This window comes from Anser anser (assembly GCF_964211835.1).
Source record: "Anser anser genome assembly, chromosome: 6".
Taxonomy (NCBI): domain Eukaryota; kingdom Metazoa; phylum Chordata; class Aves; order Anseriformes; family Anatidae; genus Anser; species Anser anser.
Window position 1 is genome coordinate 33845431 of NC_139726.1, and position 20047 is coordinate 33865477.

The following is a 20047-nucleotide window of genomic DNA, read 5'->3' on the forward strand; positions in this document are numbered from 1 at the left end:
GGAAGATGGCAGTACTTAAGCTATTCGCTTGGGTGGGTGCTGGGGGAAGAGAAAGGTAAAATTTGAAATTTGTGGGAGATTGGCTTAGATATGAATTTGATTGCTTTAATTTGTGGTTTGTTTAAAAAATCTGTTTCTTGCATCTGAGCCACGTTCACTGTTTCTAGTGTTGTGGCCCATGATCTCTGAACATCCGACATAAGCATACATTGGCTAAGAGTATTTGGACAGGACAATAAAACTAGAAAGGACCTCCTGAGTCACATCATCTACTTTCTTTCACAAATTATTAAACCTGAGTGCATTTGCTCTCTTTCCTGGTGGTTAGAAATCTTGTTTTCCAGCTGGAAGAAGTCATACTCATCTTTATGCTACCATGGCTTAAACATTTCTTCCTCCTTGCCAGGTCTACTGTATTAATGGAAAGCAAGAGTATTGCCTCTCAGTCTTCACCTCAATCAATTAAATAAATATCCTTACAATACAGATTCTTCGTTCCTCCTCCTGTCCTCACAGTCTTTCATTGTACCTGTCCATGCAAATGTCTCTTCTTCAGTGACTGGAATTGTGCCCAAATGTGCTGTGCTCTAGGTAATTGTAGGATGTGCTTTACAACAGCATCAATACTTTTTATCTCCAACACAATACCTCTTCTAACACATCCTGACTGCATTTATTGCTTCCACATCTGAATCCTGCTTGGTAACTCACAGTCATCCTGTGGCCAACTGATACACACTCTGAACTCCTCTGCATGTCTATCAGTTCCATGGGAAAAGATCCAAACTCATAACAGAAAATTCACTGCTAGTTTGTAAGGGCAGTCTTACATTTTGTAGTAAGAGATTTCATCCCCTTTTTGGAGTTCCTTTTCCAAGGTAACACACTCCCAGGTATGTGGTATTCTGATATTCTTCAGTCTTAAAGATGCCTCTCAATTATGTGCCATCAGCAAATATCTGCACAATCTAATACCAAGTGGGAATGTAAAATTTAAATACCACACCATACTACTACCCATTAAGAAACACTGCTGTTTCCATGCAACAGGAGAATTTTTCTTTCAGCACAACAGAAGTAGCTATGACAGTTCCACTTCCATTCCATTTCCCGGTTTTTGCATCAGCTCTCAAATGGTACTAACAATTTCCACGAGGCAACATACCAAATACTTCAGTAAACTCTGGTCAGATTATATCACTGTGTTTCCTCTGCCTAGAAACCCTAGAAACACAAATCACCCATTTTATTTCTCTTATCATCGACCACAACCAGGGCTGTGCAGATTGTCTTCCTTCTGACCACCTCTTTTATACAGAGCACAAAAGCACATGGTCTATGAAAACCAAACAGCCATCAGGAAACCCTTGGTGTCATTAAGACCTCCTCCACTAGAAAGCTGTCTTGCAAGGCCCTGTGACCTGCTGTGAGTTGATCTGTCTGGCTAGCCACAATGATTTGGTTCCCTTACCTGCTGCTCCAGCCATGTGCTCATCCACACTGAGAAGGAGCTCCCATGCTGCAGGCTGGATGTCCCCATACATCTCTTCTGTGAGGATAGGAGCTGCTTTGATTAGCAGTGACAAAGGTGCAGGGGAGAGGCTCATTACCTGGGGTGGAAAAAAAAAAAAAAAAAAAAGCTGTGCCTTACAGCTGAGCTGTATAATCTATCCCCAGTGAACAATACACACAGTAAAATTAAAAAAAAAAAAAAAAAAACACCCTAGTTTTGGACTGCACATTACTCATTGATCGCTTCTAGTTTCAGCCATTTCAGATAATGTTCCACAGAAAAATGTTGCTTTTAGCCTACACTAAAACAGCAGTGTTTGCAAGCTAGTTTCATGTCTGTTGCTAGTCACGTGTGTCACCAAAGCATGGATAAAGAGGACAAAAAGAAAGCAAAACTCTTCCAAGGTGATGCACAAACAGTGATATATACCCATGAAAATCCCACAGACAACCAAGAAAAGGCCTGTGAAGAGCCTGTTGCTTCTTCAGAAACATGGAACAAGAAAGGACATAGCAAACTACTGCTATACACTGGCAGGTTGTTTCTAAACATATTTGTGGATTCATTTTTATTTTTTGTATCGCCAATCTTGATGCACTTATCTCCATGGGAAGCCAGAGATGCTGATTACCATTTAATGGAGCTGCAAGTTTAAAGGACTTTTTTTTTGACAGGAGTTACCTCAAGAGGCTTAAATTTAGCATTACTCAGCTGGGGAAAACATGCAGGGCTGAATTAATCAATATTCAGCAACGACAGTTCTTTCCTTCACACAGGCTTAAAGATCCATACATATTTTCCTTCCTGTTGCAGTTTGACCTGACATTTATGTAGCAATCTCCCCAACCAGCATATGGCCCAGCCAGTACCTGGTGCCTGATATATTTTAACATTCCAGAGTCCTTCTTCCCTTCCAAGTTGATATCGATCACTCTCTTTTTTAGAGAGGGAGTTCTGAGGCATGACTTGTCTGAGCACTGAAAGGAAAAAACAAAAAAGAAAGGCGAGTTCACGTTTTGATTTCCCAAAATTTAGAAAGGGAAATCATAGATAAAAGAAATTTCCACATGCTAGAAGCTGCCCAGTACCAGAGGTACAGTACAAAGCCTTCTCTAGTGCTAGCAACATGCCTGGTATCAGTGAATGAGATGGTATATCTCGTCCCATTTTCTTCTCTTTTTAACAGTACTTTTCCCAATAAAAGCTTAAAGCAGTAGCCTGTGAACCAAATCATGAATGTGAATATGCTTTGCGTAATCTTCACAGGTGGTACAACCAAGTATTTTAGGTGAACAGCACTTTTAGCGCTAAGAAGTACAAAGTCCACAGCTTCCCCCAAAAAATCCAACTCAGCCGTTTGCTGTATACAACTTCAAAATTCCTCTTAGCTACGCTTATCTTTTCCTGCTCCTCAGAAAGCATGTGACAACTCGCTTCAAGACTTGAGCTCATGCCAGCCTGAGAGACGTCCCTAGCAGATTGCCAATGACAGTGACAAGGACAGATCCTGTTCATGATTCACAATACCAGGAACCTTTCCCAGAAAGACAGGTTTCCATAGACTTTTCTCCTCAAGCCGGTGGTCTGTTGATTAAAACAGGGTCTCTCATTTATCAAGGGGCTCACAAGCCCCATGGAACACACAGCCAGATCTGCATGGTGCAGCTACCTCCAACCTTTCATACTGCAAACTGAGAGAGTAAAGGAGAGGTTCCTCTGGAACCCAGATAACTGGAAACGGTACCTAGGCAGTCAGAAAATGACAGCACGTCAGGTATACCAGAGCATGAGGAACAGAGGAGGCCTACAGTTATGTAAGATACTAATGTGATAGATCGCTCTTCTGCAGCGAGGTCTGTACAAACACAGGACATGTATTTGGAGGAAACCTTATTGCCTCTCAAACTCTTTTTTCCTTGCTGTTGATTAATGGCCATGACCGTTTGAAGGATGATGAAACATATACAACACTGCTTTGCAGTTCAAAGCTGGAGATGAAACAATACACAGTAACACAGTGTTCTTTTGCTACCTTTCATGAATGCTGCCAGCTGCTCATCTCAAGCCTGCTTTCTTTGGAGAAAGCAACTGTCTCTCTTCCTTAATATCTAATTGATACACTGCTTTTTCTGTGTCAGAGGGAATATATGGGGGTAACTCCTTCCAGAAAAGCAGAACCATTATCTCTTGTTTCATCTGCTCTGTGCTTTGCTCCATAAAGGTACCCTTCAAAATCTAACTTGGCAGGAAACAAACAATCTGCTGGTTGATAAAGAAACATTTTAAACTTGTCTCATAACTCCTACATCCACTTATATGGATGATAACCTCTTTACCCAACTGAAATCTCGATGAGAGTTTCCTGAACACTTTTGCTTTCAATGTTACTGCTAAGCAGTTGGATGACTCCACCATTACAGGTACTCAGAATAATTGTCATCTGTCTTCTGCAGTCAAGACTATGAAAGTATTTACCAGACATTGACATTATTCATTTGGTACCTCTGTGGGCATTTTACTGCAAGCACAAATCTATTTCCACTGAAGATACAGGCGCCACTCCTATGGCAAAAAGGGCACAATCTTGTTTATCTTGCAGAACTGATCATTAAAAGTGTGTCACTAACAACAACATAACATTAAAGACTAATGAATGTAACTCTTGGAACCGATCTGAGAGTTCAGACCTAAAAGAAAATTTATGCAAGATTTTACAAGAATTTCAAGAATGATTCTTATTAACAGACAAGAAGGAACAAGAAAAAAAGGGACTAGACTCCAGGGGGTGATCAGCAACCAACATTCTTCCTAAACAACACAGATTACATTCTTTCCGTAGTGCTAAATGACTCAACAGCTTTTTAAGCAGGACTGGGTTTAGGAAAGTGCTGTGTTCATTTTGTCATGAAAGTACTCTGTCTGAATGCATTATGCAGTCCTTGAAGGTAATTATGCCCTGTCCAGAAAAAATAATAAATAAATAAATAAAACCACAAAAACAGTCTGCTTTTTCCAACTACTCACTTCCTTTTGCTTTTTGCCTCTTGCAGCACTGTTCAACGTGCTGTTTTCTCGGAGAGAGTCCACAGTGTCTCCATACAGGAGTTTGATGGCGCGGACAAGGCGAGCACAGGACCGGCTGTGATGGAGGTAGCAGTGTGGGTGACAGTAGTCAATGTGGGTACATATGAAACTTTGCTGATTGCATAATAGGATCATAACCTTGAAAGGAATAAGAGGACAGTTACCTATAGAAAGGAGAGTTACACAGAGAACTGCACAGCTAGTGATGGGGATAGTCAAGCTGACTTCCACAACCTAGTCAGGGAGGCAAAAAGCTCAACACAGCCTTTTGAAAAGTTAAGCCTGTCTATGCTGAGCTCCATACTTGGAAGTAGTTCACAAACTGACTGGGCACAGCTAACTAAATATCAGCGTTAACAAAGCAGACAAAGAGACAGAGCTCGTGTAGATATGTATATTTGGCTAGTAGCAAGATTAAGGTTGAGGAAAACAACGTTCTCTTCAATTCTCTTCAGAAAAGCTGTTGTATCACCACTCTAAGATGAGGGCTTAGACTAGAAATTGTCAACTACTCAATCATCGTCAAATCTGCAAACCCAGCAAGTTCACCGGTTAGTTTCCTTCAATGAAAAGGAAATGAAATGTCTCAGTATGCTCTCAATCAGGAATAAGTTGCACCAGTGGTTATTGTATGCTTCCCTTGCTGTGCTCAGGTAGGCCCATCCAGCCTAGCTTTATGTTAGCTGTCTCAGTTATTATTTCTTGTGGTGGTGCCATATGACAGGAGGGAGCTGCAAAACCCATCTAAGAATAAATATTTGGGCATTTAGCTATACTGAACCCTGCTTTGCTGCAGCAACACAACTATTAGTCCCTAAACTCATTAATTAAAAGCAACCTTGGGTAAGTCTACACTTCAGTGAGCGCACTCAGGTGTTAAAGACCTGTACACAGGTCTTCATGTCACACACAAAACCAGCCACTTTGAAGCACTCTGAGGAAAACCCCCTGGGTTTTCTTTTTTTTTCCCCCTGGCATCTGTAAGCTCTTCACATTGTAGGTCATAACTGGCCTTTATGAACCTTCCTCTTCATCCCACAATCTAGTGTGGAAATACCCAGAACTAACAGAAAGAGGCTACCCCATTTTTTCCATGCATTTATTGTCCGTGCCGCTGCAGTCTCCCTGCTCTCTCAAGTAAGACAGCCACATCACTCTCCACTCTCAAATATTTAGGCTTTTGGAAAGTCAGGAGCTTAATTTAGGATAAATCTGAGCGGCATATGTATGATTCTTGTCTTTGCCAGCCTGTTCTGGCATCACATTATTTTGGGGTCAATCAGGAATAACTCAAGCCACTAGTGTTGTATCAATCTGTGAACGGTAAATCTGATCAGCCTTCTATCTAGCCTCCGGTACGCTGCTATAACTTGTATTTTCAGCACACTGGCACAGCGCAAGGACTTCATACTTGGTGCTGCCACAGAAGAAATACTGGTGCATGCACAGAAGCAACAAGATCCAGTGATGCTTTTGAGTGGTTTGCTCATGATTGTAAAGTAAAGCTTTTTGTTTTGCTGCAGTTTTAGTTACCATCTACCCACACCTTTCCAATAAAAATAAAAAAATAAAGTTCTCATGCAATATTGGTACTTGCGTGGCATTAACTTGAAGAGGTGATTTTTCAAATCTTCCTTTCTCATATGCAGGCTAACCACACAAAGTGAGAAAAACAGCTCAAGTTCCATTCAGTTTATGCCTCATATTTCTGAGTCCATACATCCCCCCACTTTGAGAGGCACCATGCCTTATCCTAAGCTGCTAGGTAGGGAGATGACTTTATCCTCTAGTAATTCATCTTGGAGTGTACACGTTCATGTCTACATACTCAGATTAGTTCACTGGAATTCCCAGTTGAAATGTAATCATTACCAATAGCATTAGCGTAGTGACAGAAGCAGGGAGACAGTCCAGGGATTCAAGTACTGGCCTGGAAAACAGGACATTCAAGTTCCCTGCCCTGCCACCCTCTTCTAAAAATTACAGCTATCAAGAACTGCTTCTGACAACACAGTGCTGGATTAAGCCTGTTCTTGTCCACATCCTGGAGTAATAGGGCAGCTGAGAGCAGGCTGTGTGAAACACCTGGGGGAAAGAGGAGGATATTGACTCATTCTTGGCAGCTGTCTTTCCCTCAGGAAAGGCAACTCAGAAGTCAAAAGGAAATTCTGGGAGGAATCAGTCCTCGCACACACATGCAAGACACAATTAGCGTGTGCACGGGGAGTCAATCCAGCTTCTCTGTGAAGACTGTACTGCACCATCACAGTGGGTCCGTTGTGAGGCAACAGATTTGTATAGTTGGCTTGGCTGTGGACTGAACTGTTAGATTTGCCCATGCTACCTGCATGACAGATAGTCAAAATTACTCAAGGCCCTGCTGGGTTAGATGTGGCGATAGAAGGCATCAATGGAATCAAATAAAAAATTCCTAAAGTAGGCATTTTTCCCCATAAGACGTATAACTAAAATCATTGCCATTAGATTTAATGGACACAAAAATATGTAAACTGATTCGAAAAAGGGGTGAGACAAGCTCCCCAATGAAAAGTCTTCTGTAGCTAGTAAACACAGTGGTCACAACAGAATCTCCAGCTCAAGTAGCTTCTAAAATACCTTCTTTCCAGAAGCTGGGAGCCCAGGTCATGCTATAGACCTTTCTGTTACTGCCCAGTCCCAGCCAGGATGGAGATAAGATACTGAGCTGATGGATTTTTCAGCTGAAGTGACATGGCTATTTCTCACCTGCCACACCATATACTTACATAAATAAATCACCTATCACCATATTGATAAGCTCTCTTTGGAACCACTCTGATGGCAAGGTAAGAACACGAGTTGGCCTGTTAGTACCTCACCTAGTGAGAAATAGCCCCTTTTCCATTACAAACTAAATATATGAAATGGACAGAGGTAGCAAGAAAGAAACTTATTGCTTTTAATCTTTTAGAAATGGCAAACAGCCAATTCTGCAAAGGTCACAGCTTACTTACACTTGAGATCCTTGATGCTACATAGAGAAATGCTACATAGATTGTGATTTGTTGTTTGGTTGCTGGTTATTGCCAGCACAAAGGTTTCCTACCAAAAACGCCAGCCTTGAGAGCACAGCCAGCAACACATACTTACATGCAGCCACGACATGTTCCGATGATAGTTCTCCTCCGTGCCTGTGCTGCTCAGCACCTCTGGCTCAATGCTAGGTTCGCTTGCGCTCCAGGGGCTCCCTTCTTCAAAAGAAAAATACCCAAAGGTGGTTGTTTTTATTGCTCCCTGTGTGCTTAAAGCCTAGGGACAGCACTTGTAAGCCAGGCCAGCCTTGTGGAAACAGACCACAGTACACAGAATATGCCACACTGGAAAAACTGTGTTTGGACACCCCTCCCCAGTCCTGGTATCATGCTGGCTTGACAATTACACGAACCATTCAGACTGACAGGCCAACTTGTCAGCAGCAAACACTGCTACCTCCCCACTTTTTTCTTTAATGGAAGGGGAGAAGGCAAACAAATAAATATCAGAAAGAAATTCTTTGCACCATTCAGATGCTGCAAATGGTTGGTGTAGTGATCTGCATTGACTGGGCTCTGTGTTTAAAAATACCAACAAAAATCCAACCAGAAGTGGCATCCAACTGGAAGTGCCGGTGGGCCACATAACTGCTAAGTGCCCATGGAAACTGCTAACGTTACGGGGATGAAAGGGGAAAAAAATCCTGATTCTAGCACACTAGTTCTAAAGAACTCAGGCAAGGGAGAGATTCATGTGGGAACTGCACCAATCCTTCTGTTTCCTGCAGTTATTTCATTACCTATGGACCTCCTATAATACTAACAATACTGGGGATGAACTCTGGTTAATCCTTTCTATCTTCTTGTTAAGTGAACTTTCACTTGCCCATGACTACAGAACAGGCAATCCCATTCTCCACGTTTACCTAACAAACATCTTTTGGTCAACATAAAAATGACTATAAAGCTTGGGAAGTTACTTCTCCTCCAAATGTACCCAAACCTTAGTTTCTGATTAACATCCCTAGCAGAGGGAGCCCCCTTAGTTCAGCTGGGACAGAGATTTCTTCTGATAGGATGCACATTTGGTTTCCATAACATAAATATATTGGGATCCATCTTTTGAAGACTAAGAAGGCATCTGTAAACTGTAAAAATATATGTATATGCCAATATGTAGAAATACAGTATGTAGCACGCACATGTTATGTTCTACATATAGTAACATATATATTACATGTCGTACGACATGCCTATGATACCATGTGCTACACAGAACGCGAAGCCCATGTGCGTACATATATATATCCTATCCGTTAATACAGACAATATCATATATGCATATGACCGCAGGTATTCATTGTATCGTCCGATTTAGGGGTGTGTGTATGTGCATATACACACATGCATGTGCTCCCCTAAAGCCAGCATGCATCCAGCTGGCAGACACCAGCATTCCAAGAGTTCATGCTCTAACACACCGCTCTAAATGGACAACCTGTGCGCAGAGCTGATGCTGCACCCAGGGCACCAGAGGCAGGATTTGAACCGTGTTCTTCCCAGGCCCTACTTCAGGCAGTCCATGAAGAGGACTCTAGTTTTTTTTCTAGCCTGTTGGGGTGGGGGTCTTGTCATTTCTAGCTCTGCTGCAATAACATCAAGAGTTTAGGTCCTGACTATTCGTCCCCTCCCTTTCCACCCACTCGTCTAAGTTACCTATATCAGTGACAGTGTCCCTGCTGTGGGACAGCTGCAGCTCCTCATTCTCAGACTCTGAGTCCTGCCGTGATAACTTGGTGCTCTTTAGGCTGCCGGCCCGGCGAATGCTGGAAAGGGAACCCCCCTTCTTCACCCGGAAACTGCGGGTTCCTTTAATCTGGAGCAAGCGGGAGCCTCCTATCCTGATCTTCCTGCTGGGAACTGTATTAAAAGAATAAAAGAGGACTTTTTTCCCCTTAATTTTTCCCCATTTAAAAAAAGAAATATATCCTGGCCCGCCCCTCCCACCCAACCCTCTGCTGCCAGCCTGTATTGCAGCATCTTTTCTTCTCCCAAGGAATGTGGGGCCAGAGGCTCCCTCCAAAGCCACCGCCAATGCAGCTCTGTCAATCAGGCAGTAAAGATGCTTTACGGAAATGTGTTCTGCACCTCTTTTCCTGGAGACCTGGTACCTCACCTCAGGCCTTGTCTGTATTTGGAATTAGCCCTTCTTCAACCACCAGCAAGTAGTCAGCTGCTCTAACAGAAACCCAAAAAGTGGACAAGGAAAAACTACGATTCACACCACTTTGAATCAATTCCTGCCAGGAAACAGAAACCACCCAATGGATGTAAATTGCAGTTTCCTTTGTCAGCTTCTGGGGTTTTTCGTTAGTGCAGAATCACCTCTTGCTAGGGATAGATGGCTGAATCCCAGTCATGAACAAGGCACCATGGACAAACCTATTTTCTTGTAGGCCTGGGTTCTGTAAACCCCACTGAGCTCTGCAGTAGGATCAACTATTTATTCATACAGCACGTGTGACTGCAGAAGGGTAGTCTGCTTCGTGAGGCTGGCACACATGACTTCTTTGAAGTAAGATTTGCATAAATCCATTTCTCTGCATGTTACTCTTCATCATTAGAATGCTTTAGAGGAAACGGGAGCACGTAGATCCTCTCCTTCAGACAAATCAGCAGCTTTCAGGCATTAACAACATCCATTGACACTCTGCATTTTTGATGAGCACAGACATGAAATGGTTCAATGTTCAAAGCACCAACCGTTTGCACTTTCATTCTCCTCTTAGTTCAAAGGCAGTACATGGCAGCATGTCAGTCCAAATGTTGCAACACCCAGTCATTTCACTGCAGATCTAATCAGGCAAGGCCATGTGTGATTGATCACCTTTTGGCATCTTGTTGAGAATGAACAGGATACAGCTTTTTGGATATCATGGGTAAGATAGTATTTCAATAGAATTGCATTTTGGCTTCTGGATAAGTCAAACGCACCTTTACTCCTGGGAATGCCCCTAATTCCTCCTGGACCCAATTCCCACTCCACTTCCAGTGACTAACACCCTGGCTGAAGAAAGCTGGATGGGTTTTGAGAGATACTCCTCAGTCCTCATGAACCAGCTGGGCAAATCACTGCCAAGTGATCTGAGAAACCCCCTCCAAGTGGCCATGCTGAGTTCTTTAGCAATCACTACTGGTTGGATTCTGCTCAGATCAACCTCTATACAGCTGCTCAGTTCACCCGAAAGCCAAACTATTTTAGGTCTTGTAACTGTTATTTCACGAAGTTTGTAGAATCCCATGTTAGGACCTAAATAGTATGTATGATCCTCTGAGAGCCTGCATCTACCTAGCTTTAGTGTCTATATTTCAGACCTACCTGGAGCAGATTCTAGACAGTAAACCCGAAGCTTTTGGATAGCTGTTAAGCCACACCTGGGGTGAACAATGACAGCAAAGTTTTTAACACTCAGAAAGAAATGAAAGGAAACAGATTAGTACTCATCAAATAGGTTGAGATAAAGAGACCTGCCACTGCAGGCAAGAAAAATTTAGTTACAGTCACTCAGCAACATTTTCTTGTCTAGGAAAGAGTAAATTATGGAAGATGCCTCTGCATCTGTTGTGTTTGGCCCAGGTAGATCCCCTGATGAGTATGCTGTGGCCAGAGAAAATAATGTAATTATTGTAATTTTTACCTAAAACATTATCTTGCATTTACTTAGATTCCAAAACACTTCAAACTCATTTTTTCGGTACTACATATTTAGGAGTCAGCCTTCTTACTATAGTCACTTTGCCCATCTCTAAAATGTAGTAAATAAGCAGCTTTAGTAAAGGAATACTAAGTGACAGATTAGGAAGAAGGGATAATGGGATAAAAACAAACAAACAACTAAAACTGCAGGGAAAATGAGTTAAACAGAGTCAAGGATGCAGAAAGTTAATACTGTCTTTGCAAAAATAACTCAAGTCTGCATTATGCCTGCAGCACATTAACACGTGGAGGCACACCTCAGTCAGCACTGTCTCTAAGAACAGGACAGTTAAAATTTTCCAGCACCACATGCTTGTAGGCTTTCTTCCACTCAGGTGATGCCCCAGTGGATGGGACTGCTGCCTGAGAGGCTGAAAAGGGGTAGTCAATAGCTATCTTCAAAGAAAGAAAGAATGAACGAAGGAACTTTTCCTCATCTAAATAGCTGGAGACATCTTATCTCACTGATCTTGGACTATGAGACAGATCATAGGGCTGTTTGCTTCTCTGAGCTGCCAATATGCCGAGAGTACAAAACATTAGGTTGAGCGTGAATTTAATCCACTTGACCTTTCTTAAGTGGACACCTAGCTGTCTTCACAGAAGTAACCGTCCCATCTGACACACAAATTTGGAAGCAGTTTTACACCACATGAATTTTGGAAATGTTTCTAATACTTTCTCCAGTAATTGTGGCAGGGTCAAAGCTGAAGACAACACAGACTTTATCCAAAGCACTCTGAAGTCAATAAAAGCGCCTCTGAATCATCAATACACATTACAGTTCCTGGAGGATAACCAGCCACAGAATTCATTCTTTTCAAACAATCATAAAACATTTATCCTTTTTAAGCAATCATTAAAATTATCATTCAAACATCTGTACCTTCATACGGCTATTACAATACAAGATTTAAACAGTTCTAGAAAACATGTTAGAGGGAGAATCATGTACAGGTAACTAACTATCTGGCAGTTTAGCCTCTAATTGCAAATATGAACAATGACTGTATATTGTATTGCAACACTTGTACCATCAGATAGTATGTGAGTTTTGCATGAGATGGCTTAAAAATGGAAACAATCTGCTGTTCTCAGCAAACACAGTGAGCTTGAGGTTTGCTTGTACAGTATACAGTATGTTGGTAACATTAATCTGCTAGCCATCAAAAGCCACATAAGTGTGTGTTTGTCATGTGGTAGCAAAGAATTCAAGAGATCAAGTGATCACCCACTAATTCTGTGAGATGCCATGACTTCCAAACCAGTACAGATTTTCATAGAAAGATCCCAATCTTCTCTCCTATCTGTGGTTTTCCCAAAATAAATAATAAGAAAATGTAATCAGAATAAGAAACAAAAACACCTTTGATCTTTATTTTTAAAGTGAATCAAATAATGATGCTTCTAACAGCATTCCACTAAGTTATTTTCAAATAAGGGATCCTCCTTTTTAGAAAACTTGCAATGCTCTTATTTGGTTTCAGTCATAGCAGTGTTTTATAAAATTTCAGATCTTTGCTTCTCACATTTGTTATATTGAAACCTGAAGGCCAGAAGCGTCTCAGAAATGATTCAAAGCCACGTGACTCCATGGCCCCCTGCTTTTTAACACAGTCTATGCAAATGAAAACATAAAATCAAGCACCACTTCACAAGCCCCGAGAATACAAAAGCTTTGTTGTGCCAACAAACCTTTTTTCTCCTCGAAGCCAGCCTCAGATTTGAGGGTGTGGCTGCTGCTGTGCAGGGAATCCTTTGAATCTTCATTTTCATCCAGGACCCCAGCAAAGCTGATCTTTCTTTCATACCTGTGCCGGTCCATCTCAGGGTCCAGACGCAGTCTGCAGCTCTCCAGATCCTGTTGGCAGCATGTAGACCACACAGATGTGCAACCAGTATGAGCCACCATCTTTTTCACTACAACCACAGAAACTTCAGGAAGAATTGCTTCAGACAGGTATTTATTTCTGGATGGTCCAAAACAGTTATTTTGGTCAAAATTCTGCAGGCTTAAGAGGTTTCTTATTGGAATTTACAATATAAATTCCTACAGAATTTACCGGGAGCTACCTGGCTGGTGACAAAGTCTGTTACTCTAAGAGTTGATTTGAAAAAAAGAGAAGGGTTTTCTCAAACATATGTTCTAGACTGAGCTGTGATGAAATGGGTTAGCTGATATTAGCCAACTAATGGCAACTGGAGGTCCCAAACAGTTTGCAGTCAACTTTGCATCTCCATGGAAAATGATCATAAATGACTGACAGAAAAGCTAGCAGTTATTTATAATATGGGAAATATTTTGACTTTGCTTAACAACAAAAGCTGGGATATAAAAAAGCGGGTGCCTAAAGCAATGGTTTGTAGTATCTCTGGCACTGAAAACATCTATGTAAATGGTTTAAAATGTAGTGAACACAAACAACTTAGGATATGAAACAAAGGCTAAAGCAGATCACAGGCTTTTATCCTGAACAAATCTGCCCGAATTACAGCAGCTTCAGAAATTACCATGCATAAATTAAGCTGTAATAGTACTACAGGTATATTCCTAGGGCATAGGTAGAATTCCCCTCCCAAAAACGTTTGAACACATTATTCCTCCCTGCAGTTTGTCAACACGCACACATTACAAATTGCTGCCCCCACAAATTAACTGACAGAATAAAAGACATCCTCTCAGCACGGTTAGCCTGACAACTTTATCTATTTTCATCAGCTTCTTAAGCTATAATGTATGACTTTGTGCCACAGCAAATGACACGTTCTAGTTATTTGGCTCTACTGTGGGAGCAATGGGCTCCAAAAAAAAATATTCACCACTACCAGCCATTTGCAAAGGGAGTTTGTATCTACTTCACCAGCTCTATTAAAAGGCTCTGGATGAAACTTCAGTCAGGACTGCCTGTCTCGCTCAAAGGTATGGGTGCTTAAGACCTCAGGCTGACAAGTCTGGATGGGCTGTGGGTAGTTAAACTGGTTCACCACAACTAGTTCAGTTAAGAATGCTTCAGTTCTCCAAGGCAGGTAAGTGTATTCGTATTTACAGAACAGGGAAGGGTTCAGGTTTGACCCAGGAACAGCCTGCCTGCAAAAGCAATGGAAGTGAGAGTTGCTCTACTTGAATTCCAGCTTTATTGACTGTAACATTATGTACCTGATTCTCTCTGAAATGAAGCATCAGGCCATAAATACAGGGACTTCATTTTTTACCCTGGAGTGCTGTTGGCTTTTTTTTTTTTTTTTGTATAAAGTTAAAAGAACCCATCTATGGCCATTTTCTCTAATAGGCTCTTGAATAACATGACCTTAAGTTTTCTTCGGCCTATGCATCACAAAATAATTCCTCCTCCTTCTCTCCCATATATGAGTCTGAAAAGCTATTAATCAGTTGCATTTCTATCTAGTACAAAAGCACACATTTCTATTGACCCTCATTACCCAACATATTCTAAGTTTGAAGTCAGCTACTTTCCTGAGATGAATTCTAAATCCTGGTATTATCGTGCTTTTGGATGCTGTTATTTATTACGCGGTAAAAATATCAACAAAGTGTTTAGGAAGACTCATTCTGAATTTCTCCCCATTTTTTAGAATTACCCTTCTTGCATACCTGGAGGCTGAGTAACTTCATCATAGGCCAACTACTGTTTTAAAACCAATTTCAGACCCCGACTACAACAACGCCAAGTCATATCAACCTGTCAAGCATGCCTGTCATCAGAAAAATTTGATCTAAGTCATCCATTAACAGGAAACAGAACAGCATGGCTAAATCCTTTGTGCTCACTTAGAAAGTTAACTTCTCATTCTCTCTTTTAAAGAATTACTCTGATTTCCTGAAGAAATTAAGCTTAAAATATCATACTGCTTGTCTGCCATTCGATTCTCATCTCATTCTGTGCTTACCACCTCTGAAGCTGCTGGCCACTTTCAACACAACTTGACAGAAGACAGCTGAATGTCTGTGTACTTTGTGAAAGAACAGGCTGAAGGCAATGTGGAACCACAGTATTAGACCTAAGAAAATCCACACCAGAATGAACTGCTGGAAATCATGGGGTTCTGCTATCCATGTTGTATGCATGTTTCTGCTATCCAGTTGTCATCTCATCAGTCATTTAGCTTATTATTCATGCCAGTATTTGCCTGTGCCTCTCTTAGTCTCATGGAGGTTTCTTTCATTCCTTGCCTCTGCCTCTGTTTCTTTCCTTTCTTCCCCCAGTCCCCATCAATTCTCTTGGTAAGACAACAGGAAAACCGCAACCAGGACAAAAGAAGTGCAACCTCTAAACTTCAGCAAATGCTCTGTAAACCATCCTCTTCCCCTTCTCCTAAGTGCCCAGCTCAGTTCCCTGTCAACTGACCCTCCTCATTAGCTATGTAGCACTTGAGCTGGCATTTGCTGCAGTCCATCTCCCACACCTCTCAGGCCCCCTCCACAGTTTCTCAGTCCATCTGCTGCCTTCTCTATTTTGAAGCTTTCATGGACTTCCAGTGCACACTCTGCTTCTCCAGTCTTATCTTAACCAACCCATGTGATGTGCCCTGCCCATCTTCTCACCAGACAAAGGCTCCTTTCTCCCTGCATCAGACATTTCCTTGAGTTACTACCCCATCAAACCTCTCCTCAGAAAGGCACAGAGCACAGTGACTTTGTGGGCATGTCTCCCTCTCCAATTTCCATTGCTCACTTACCACAAGAGGCTCAGTACGTGGCCTGGGCATGTACGGGAAGGTCTCTCGAAGGAAAGTGGTTATCTCCAGGAGAAGCTGGCAGGCTGCCATTTTCAGTGCAAAAGGGCAACAACATTTGGTAGGATTCACAGTGCCTAGGAAAAAAAATACTTCTACGGTGAGCAAGAAGATTATGCAAAATCTTGAACCAAGAGGTGACGGACATTTTCATGTATGGTGCACAATACAAGCTGCACTAAAAAAAGAGGAAAATCCAGACTTCTATCTATGCTACTATTCCTACACGAAAAGGCTCGTAGTCATACAAATATCGGTCCATGTATTTACCAGCACATGCTACAGTATCAGCATGCTATAGTGTTTTATCATATTTATTACAGTAAATAGTGATGAATCTACTAAACTAACATAATCTTACAGCATTTTATATAAACCTTCTCATTTAACTTTAGTACAGGTGAAGAAGTGGATACCCTTCTGTCCCTTTAGAGTTTTACGTTCAGACAAATCTGCAGTTCTGTAAATATATAAAAATTTCTCAAAATATATGTGGAATTATGATGAGCCAGTAAAAACGTACTGTGCCTATTATTGGTTACTACCCTGAGAACTGGAAAAGACAGTCTTCTCTGAAATCAGGCTTCTTTATTTGTGCATAGAATCCAAGTGCCATTTAGAGATAATTAAGGAATAAACAATCAGAGAATGATTTGGGTTGGAAGGGACCTTAAAGATCAAACTACTTATTCAAGTTGTACATTTAAATGCTTAACCTAAAACAAAGGGAGAAGGGAACAGGCTGCCCAGAGGGGTTGTGGAGTCTCCTTCTCTGGGAACTTTCAAAACCCGCCTGGACGCGTTCCTGTGTGACATGATTTAGGTATTCCTGCTCCGGCAGGGGGATTGGACTAGATGATCTTTCACGGTCCCTTCCAATCCCTAATATTCTGTGATTCTGTGAAAGGGATTATCCAAATACTTGAAGTTTTGCTTCAACTGTGTCTAGACAATCAGCTTCAAAAGTCCTATACTTTGTAAGCAATCCAAGTTTGAAAAGTTATGAAGCATTCTTTGATGCCTCATAAATTTGAGAAATACTATTTTGGATAATGAACAGTAAAAAAAAAAAAAGTACATAAAAATTATTTGTGACAATAAATAACCACGCCCATTTTTAGTATTGCCTAATATTACCATTTACAGGCATTTCAAAGAAATCCGCAGCTTTGCTCGCTTTCCCTGATGTATGATCTAATTATTTTTTGCAAAGAAACAGTCCAAACCAGACAGATGAGAGGACACTGAAGGCATCAGATAAAAACAGATTAATTCTGTGAAGCTTGTTTATTCCTCTGTATGCGCTACCTGTAATGGAGATGGACTTCGTAGGGACTAAAATAGCCTGAACTGTTAAATACAGATGAGATGTACAAGGTAAAGGAATATCAAACCGAAAGTTTTACGCTCCTCAGTCCAATTTCTACAGCGCACAGCGCAGGTTTAGGAAAAATCTCTGCCTTCAGCAAGAAAGCAAACTGTACATCTTTTACCTATACCCTGGCTTTCAGAGAAATACTTGCGATTTTATACAGCTTTCTAGACCACAACCTGCTCTCTGTTTCCGTGTCTTAGGCCGCTCTGTTAAAGCAGCTCCATGTCTCCTTACGAGTGCCTGCTTTCAGTGGCTGAACATGCCTGCTATCAGTGGCTGAACAGGGACAAGAAAGCCTGTTCCATCTCTTAATTACGGAAATACAGTTGTTCACCTTTCAAAAGCCACTCATTGTGCAGGAGAGGGAAAACCTTATGTGCACTCTCCTGCTTTGGATACAACTCCTAAAGAACCAATAAAATATCTGGAACCCAGGCTCATGTTGCTGCTAGGGTTGACACACTACATACATAGTGGCACATATCTAAGTCTAAGCTTAGTGCTAATACCTTGTCTTGACATTATTTCCCACAAACGCCATTTCACTGCTCCTTCTATCCCAAAGCTGACCTTGATTCAGTAAGAACAAACTTACAGCCACAGAAAATGAAACCACAAGATACACAAACAGTGCTAGCACACTATATCCAATGGCGAACAACAGTACATGTATACAGTGGTACATTACGGCACAGACATATATACAATGGTGTCTGGAGAGGACATAATGTTTGTTACCACCTTCACCTACGACAGTATCTGTTTTGACTTAACTTATTTTGATTCACAGACTGTGTTATAATTTGTATGCCTATCTAGACTTCCAGAATCAATGATTTATCACCCTCCTCCCACTCTCATGTACAGACACACACACACACAAATGTATGTACTTTAGTCATCTTGTTACACAGGTTTTAATGATACTTTTTATATTGTGCTAAGATTCTGCTTGAGAATCAGGCAAATATAGTGAAGTCAAGATTTAAAAGCCTCTGGCAGAGTTGTGCCAATTTATATCAGGTGAGGAGATGACTTTTTTTCAATGCTAAGAAACAGAAAAGCAGCTAATCCTACAAAAATACTTTGGCAGAAATAACTGGAAAGAATGGGAGTCTGAACCACTTTGGACATTTGAGTGACAGCAAGACTCAAGAAATAAATTATTACCCTGCTTATAATTGCTTTTGCTACTATATAGGAATTACAACTCACTACCTGTTTTTGCCCCTCTTTTCCTTCAAAGTTTCCCAGTACTCCTATCCATCTGTCATGTTGTACATCCAGGCACAGAAAGAACAGGGAAAGAAGCTGAGGTGGAGGTGAGGGACTGGGAAATACAGCTGAGTGGCAAGAAGATGAAAAGAGAAGAAAAATTAAGTGCTCCTAAAGCAGAGGTTCTTACAAGCGGGGGTTCTTGTAGTAAAGGGAGTCTCCTTACTGTCATCTAAAAAGTCTTCTTCCTCATCCTCCTTTCTCAGGCGCCTCTTGGTCTCCTCATCATAAATGAGGCCCAGCAGGTTGGCAGGGCTCTCACTCTCAGCGTGGCACAGCTCGTTGAGGCGGACACCAATTGCCTGCAGACAGGGAGGAAGAGAAAGTACAACGATGTGAGAATTTCAGCCCAACTCAGCGGTGGTCCTTGCAGGCTGTGAAGATGTTCCAGCCAGAAGAGAATGTCCCAGCTCCATTTCTGTTGTCTGCAAATGCAGTAAAATAAACAAAGAGATGATAAGAGAGTAATTGCTACCGAAAACATTATTTATTTCTCTGTTTTTTTCAACCAAAATTTGAAAACTGCCAGATTTCAGGAGATTTTTTGCAGATTGTGTCAAATAACAACAACAGAAATGACAAATATGTCAGTATTTTGTATGAATTTCTTCCACTTTTCTCTCTTCTCAATATATATGTGCCAGATTTTTGCCAAGCCTTTCCACCAAGAATGTACATCCTCTGTTTGAACAACCATCCTGTGGCTTAAGAATCCAGTAACAATCCACATTTCCTCCATAAAACAGTTGCACGCCCATGATAAAGCCTGCTTCCATTTACAAAGAAGAGATTTCCTGATCCACTTTCCAACAACAAGCTGACCATATGCCCATAAAAGCTGGGAAGGTGCATGGGTAATGGTGTAGAGGGGATTGACATGAGGAAGACAGGCAGACTGAATTTCCACTGTTACATTCTCTAGAAGGGCATTGACTGTTTATTTGTGACTGTTTGTTAGCACCTTTATCAGCACGTAAACAGCCCTTGTGGTGCTGTCAGCAAAGCTACAGATAAGGGTGTGTTAGCAAGAAGTATGCTTTCCTGCTAAGACACTTCAGAGCTTTTGATTTTCTTTGCTGCACATAGCTAAAGAGAACACGGACAACTATGTAAAACTTTATCCTGTGATAATATCACTTTGTGAAGAAGGAAATGTGTTTAATTACAGAGTTTTAACCAACACTTGCCCTGTGGCCTTCTTGGCTTTGCATAGTTTCAGAGAAAGATATTAGAGAGGCTTTCTGAATCTTCTGGAAGTTGGAACTGATGGTCATGCT

General features: G+C 41.4%; 1 protein-coding gene across 14 annotated transcripts in view; it reads right to left on the reverse strand.

Moving 5' to 3' along the window:
* The window catches only part of UNC80 (unc-80 homolog, NALCN channel complex subunit), a 128924-nt gene that overhangs the window by 55033 nt on the left and 53844 nt on the right, over positions 1 to 20047 (reverse strand). For 7 of the 14 annotated variants that reach the window (XM_083842102.1, XM_083842101.1, XM_083842100.1 and 4 more), the window contains exons 24-31: positions 18901 to 19072; positions 16064 to 16197; positions 13061 to 13226; positions 9325 to 9528; positions 7727 to 7827; positions 4538 to 4735; positions 2383 to 2490; positions 1472 to 1610 (exon numbers count right to left, since the gene is read on the reverse strand). In XM_083842102.1, the coding sequence (XP_083698228.1) occupies positions 1472 to 1610; positions 2383 to 2490; positions 4538 to 4735; positions 7727 to 7827; positions 9325 to 9528; positions 13061 to 13226; positions 16064 to 16197; positions 18901 to 19072 (1222 nt within the window). The remainder of the gene's footprint in view (positions 1 to 1471; positions 1611 to 2382; positions 2491 to 4537; positions 4736 to 7726; positions 7828 to 9324; positions 9529 to 13060; positions 13227 to 16063; positions 16198 to 18900; positions 19073 to 20047) is intronic. The other 7 variants (XM_083842106.1, XM_083842095.1, XM_083842103.1 and 4 more) reach the window with 4 other exon arrangements.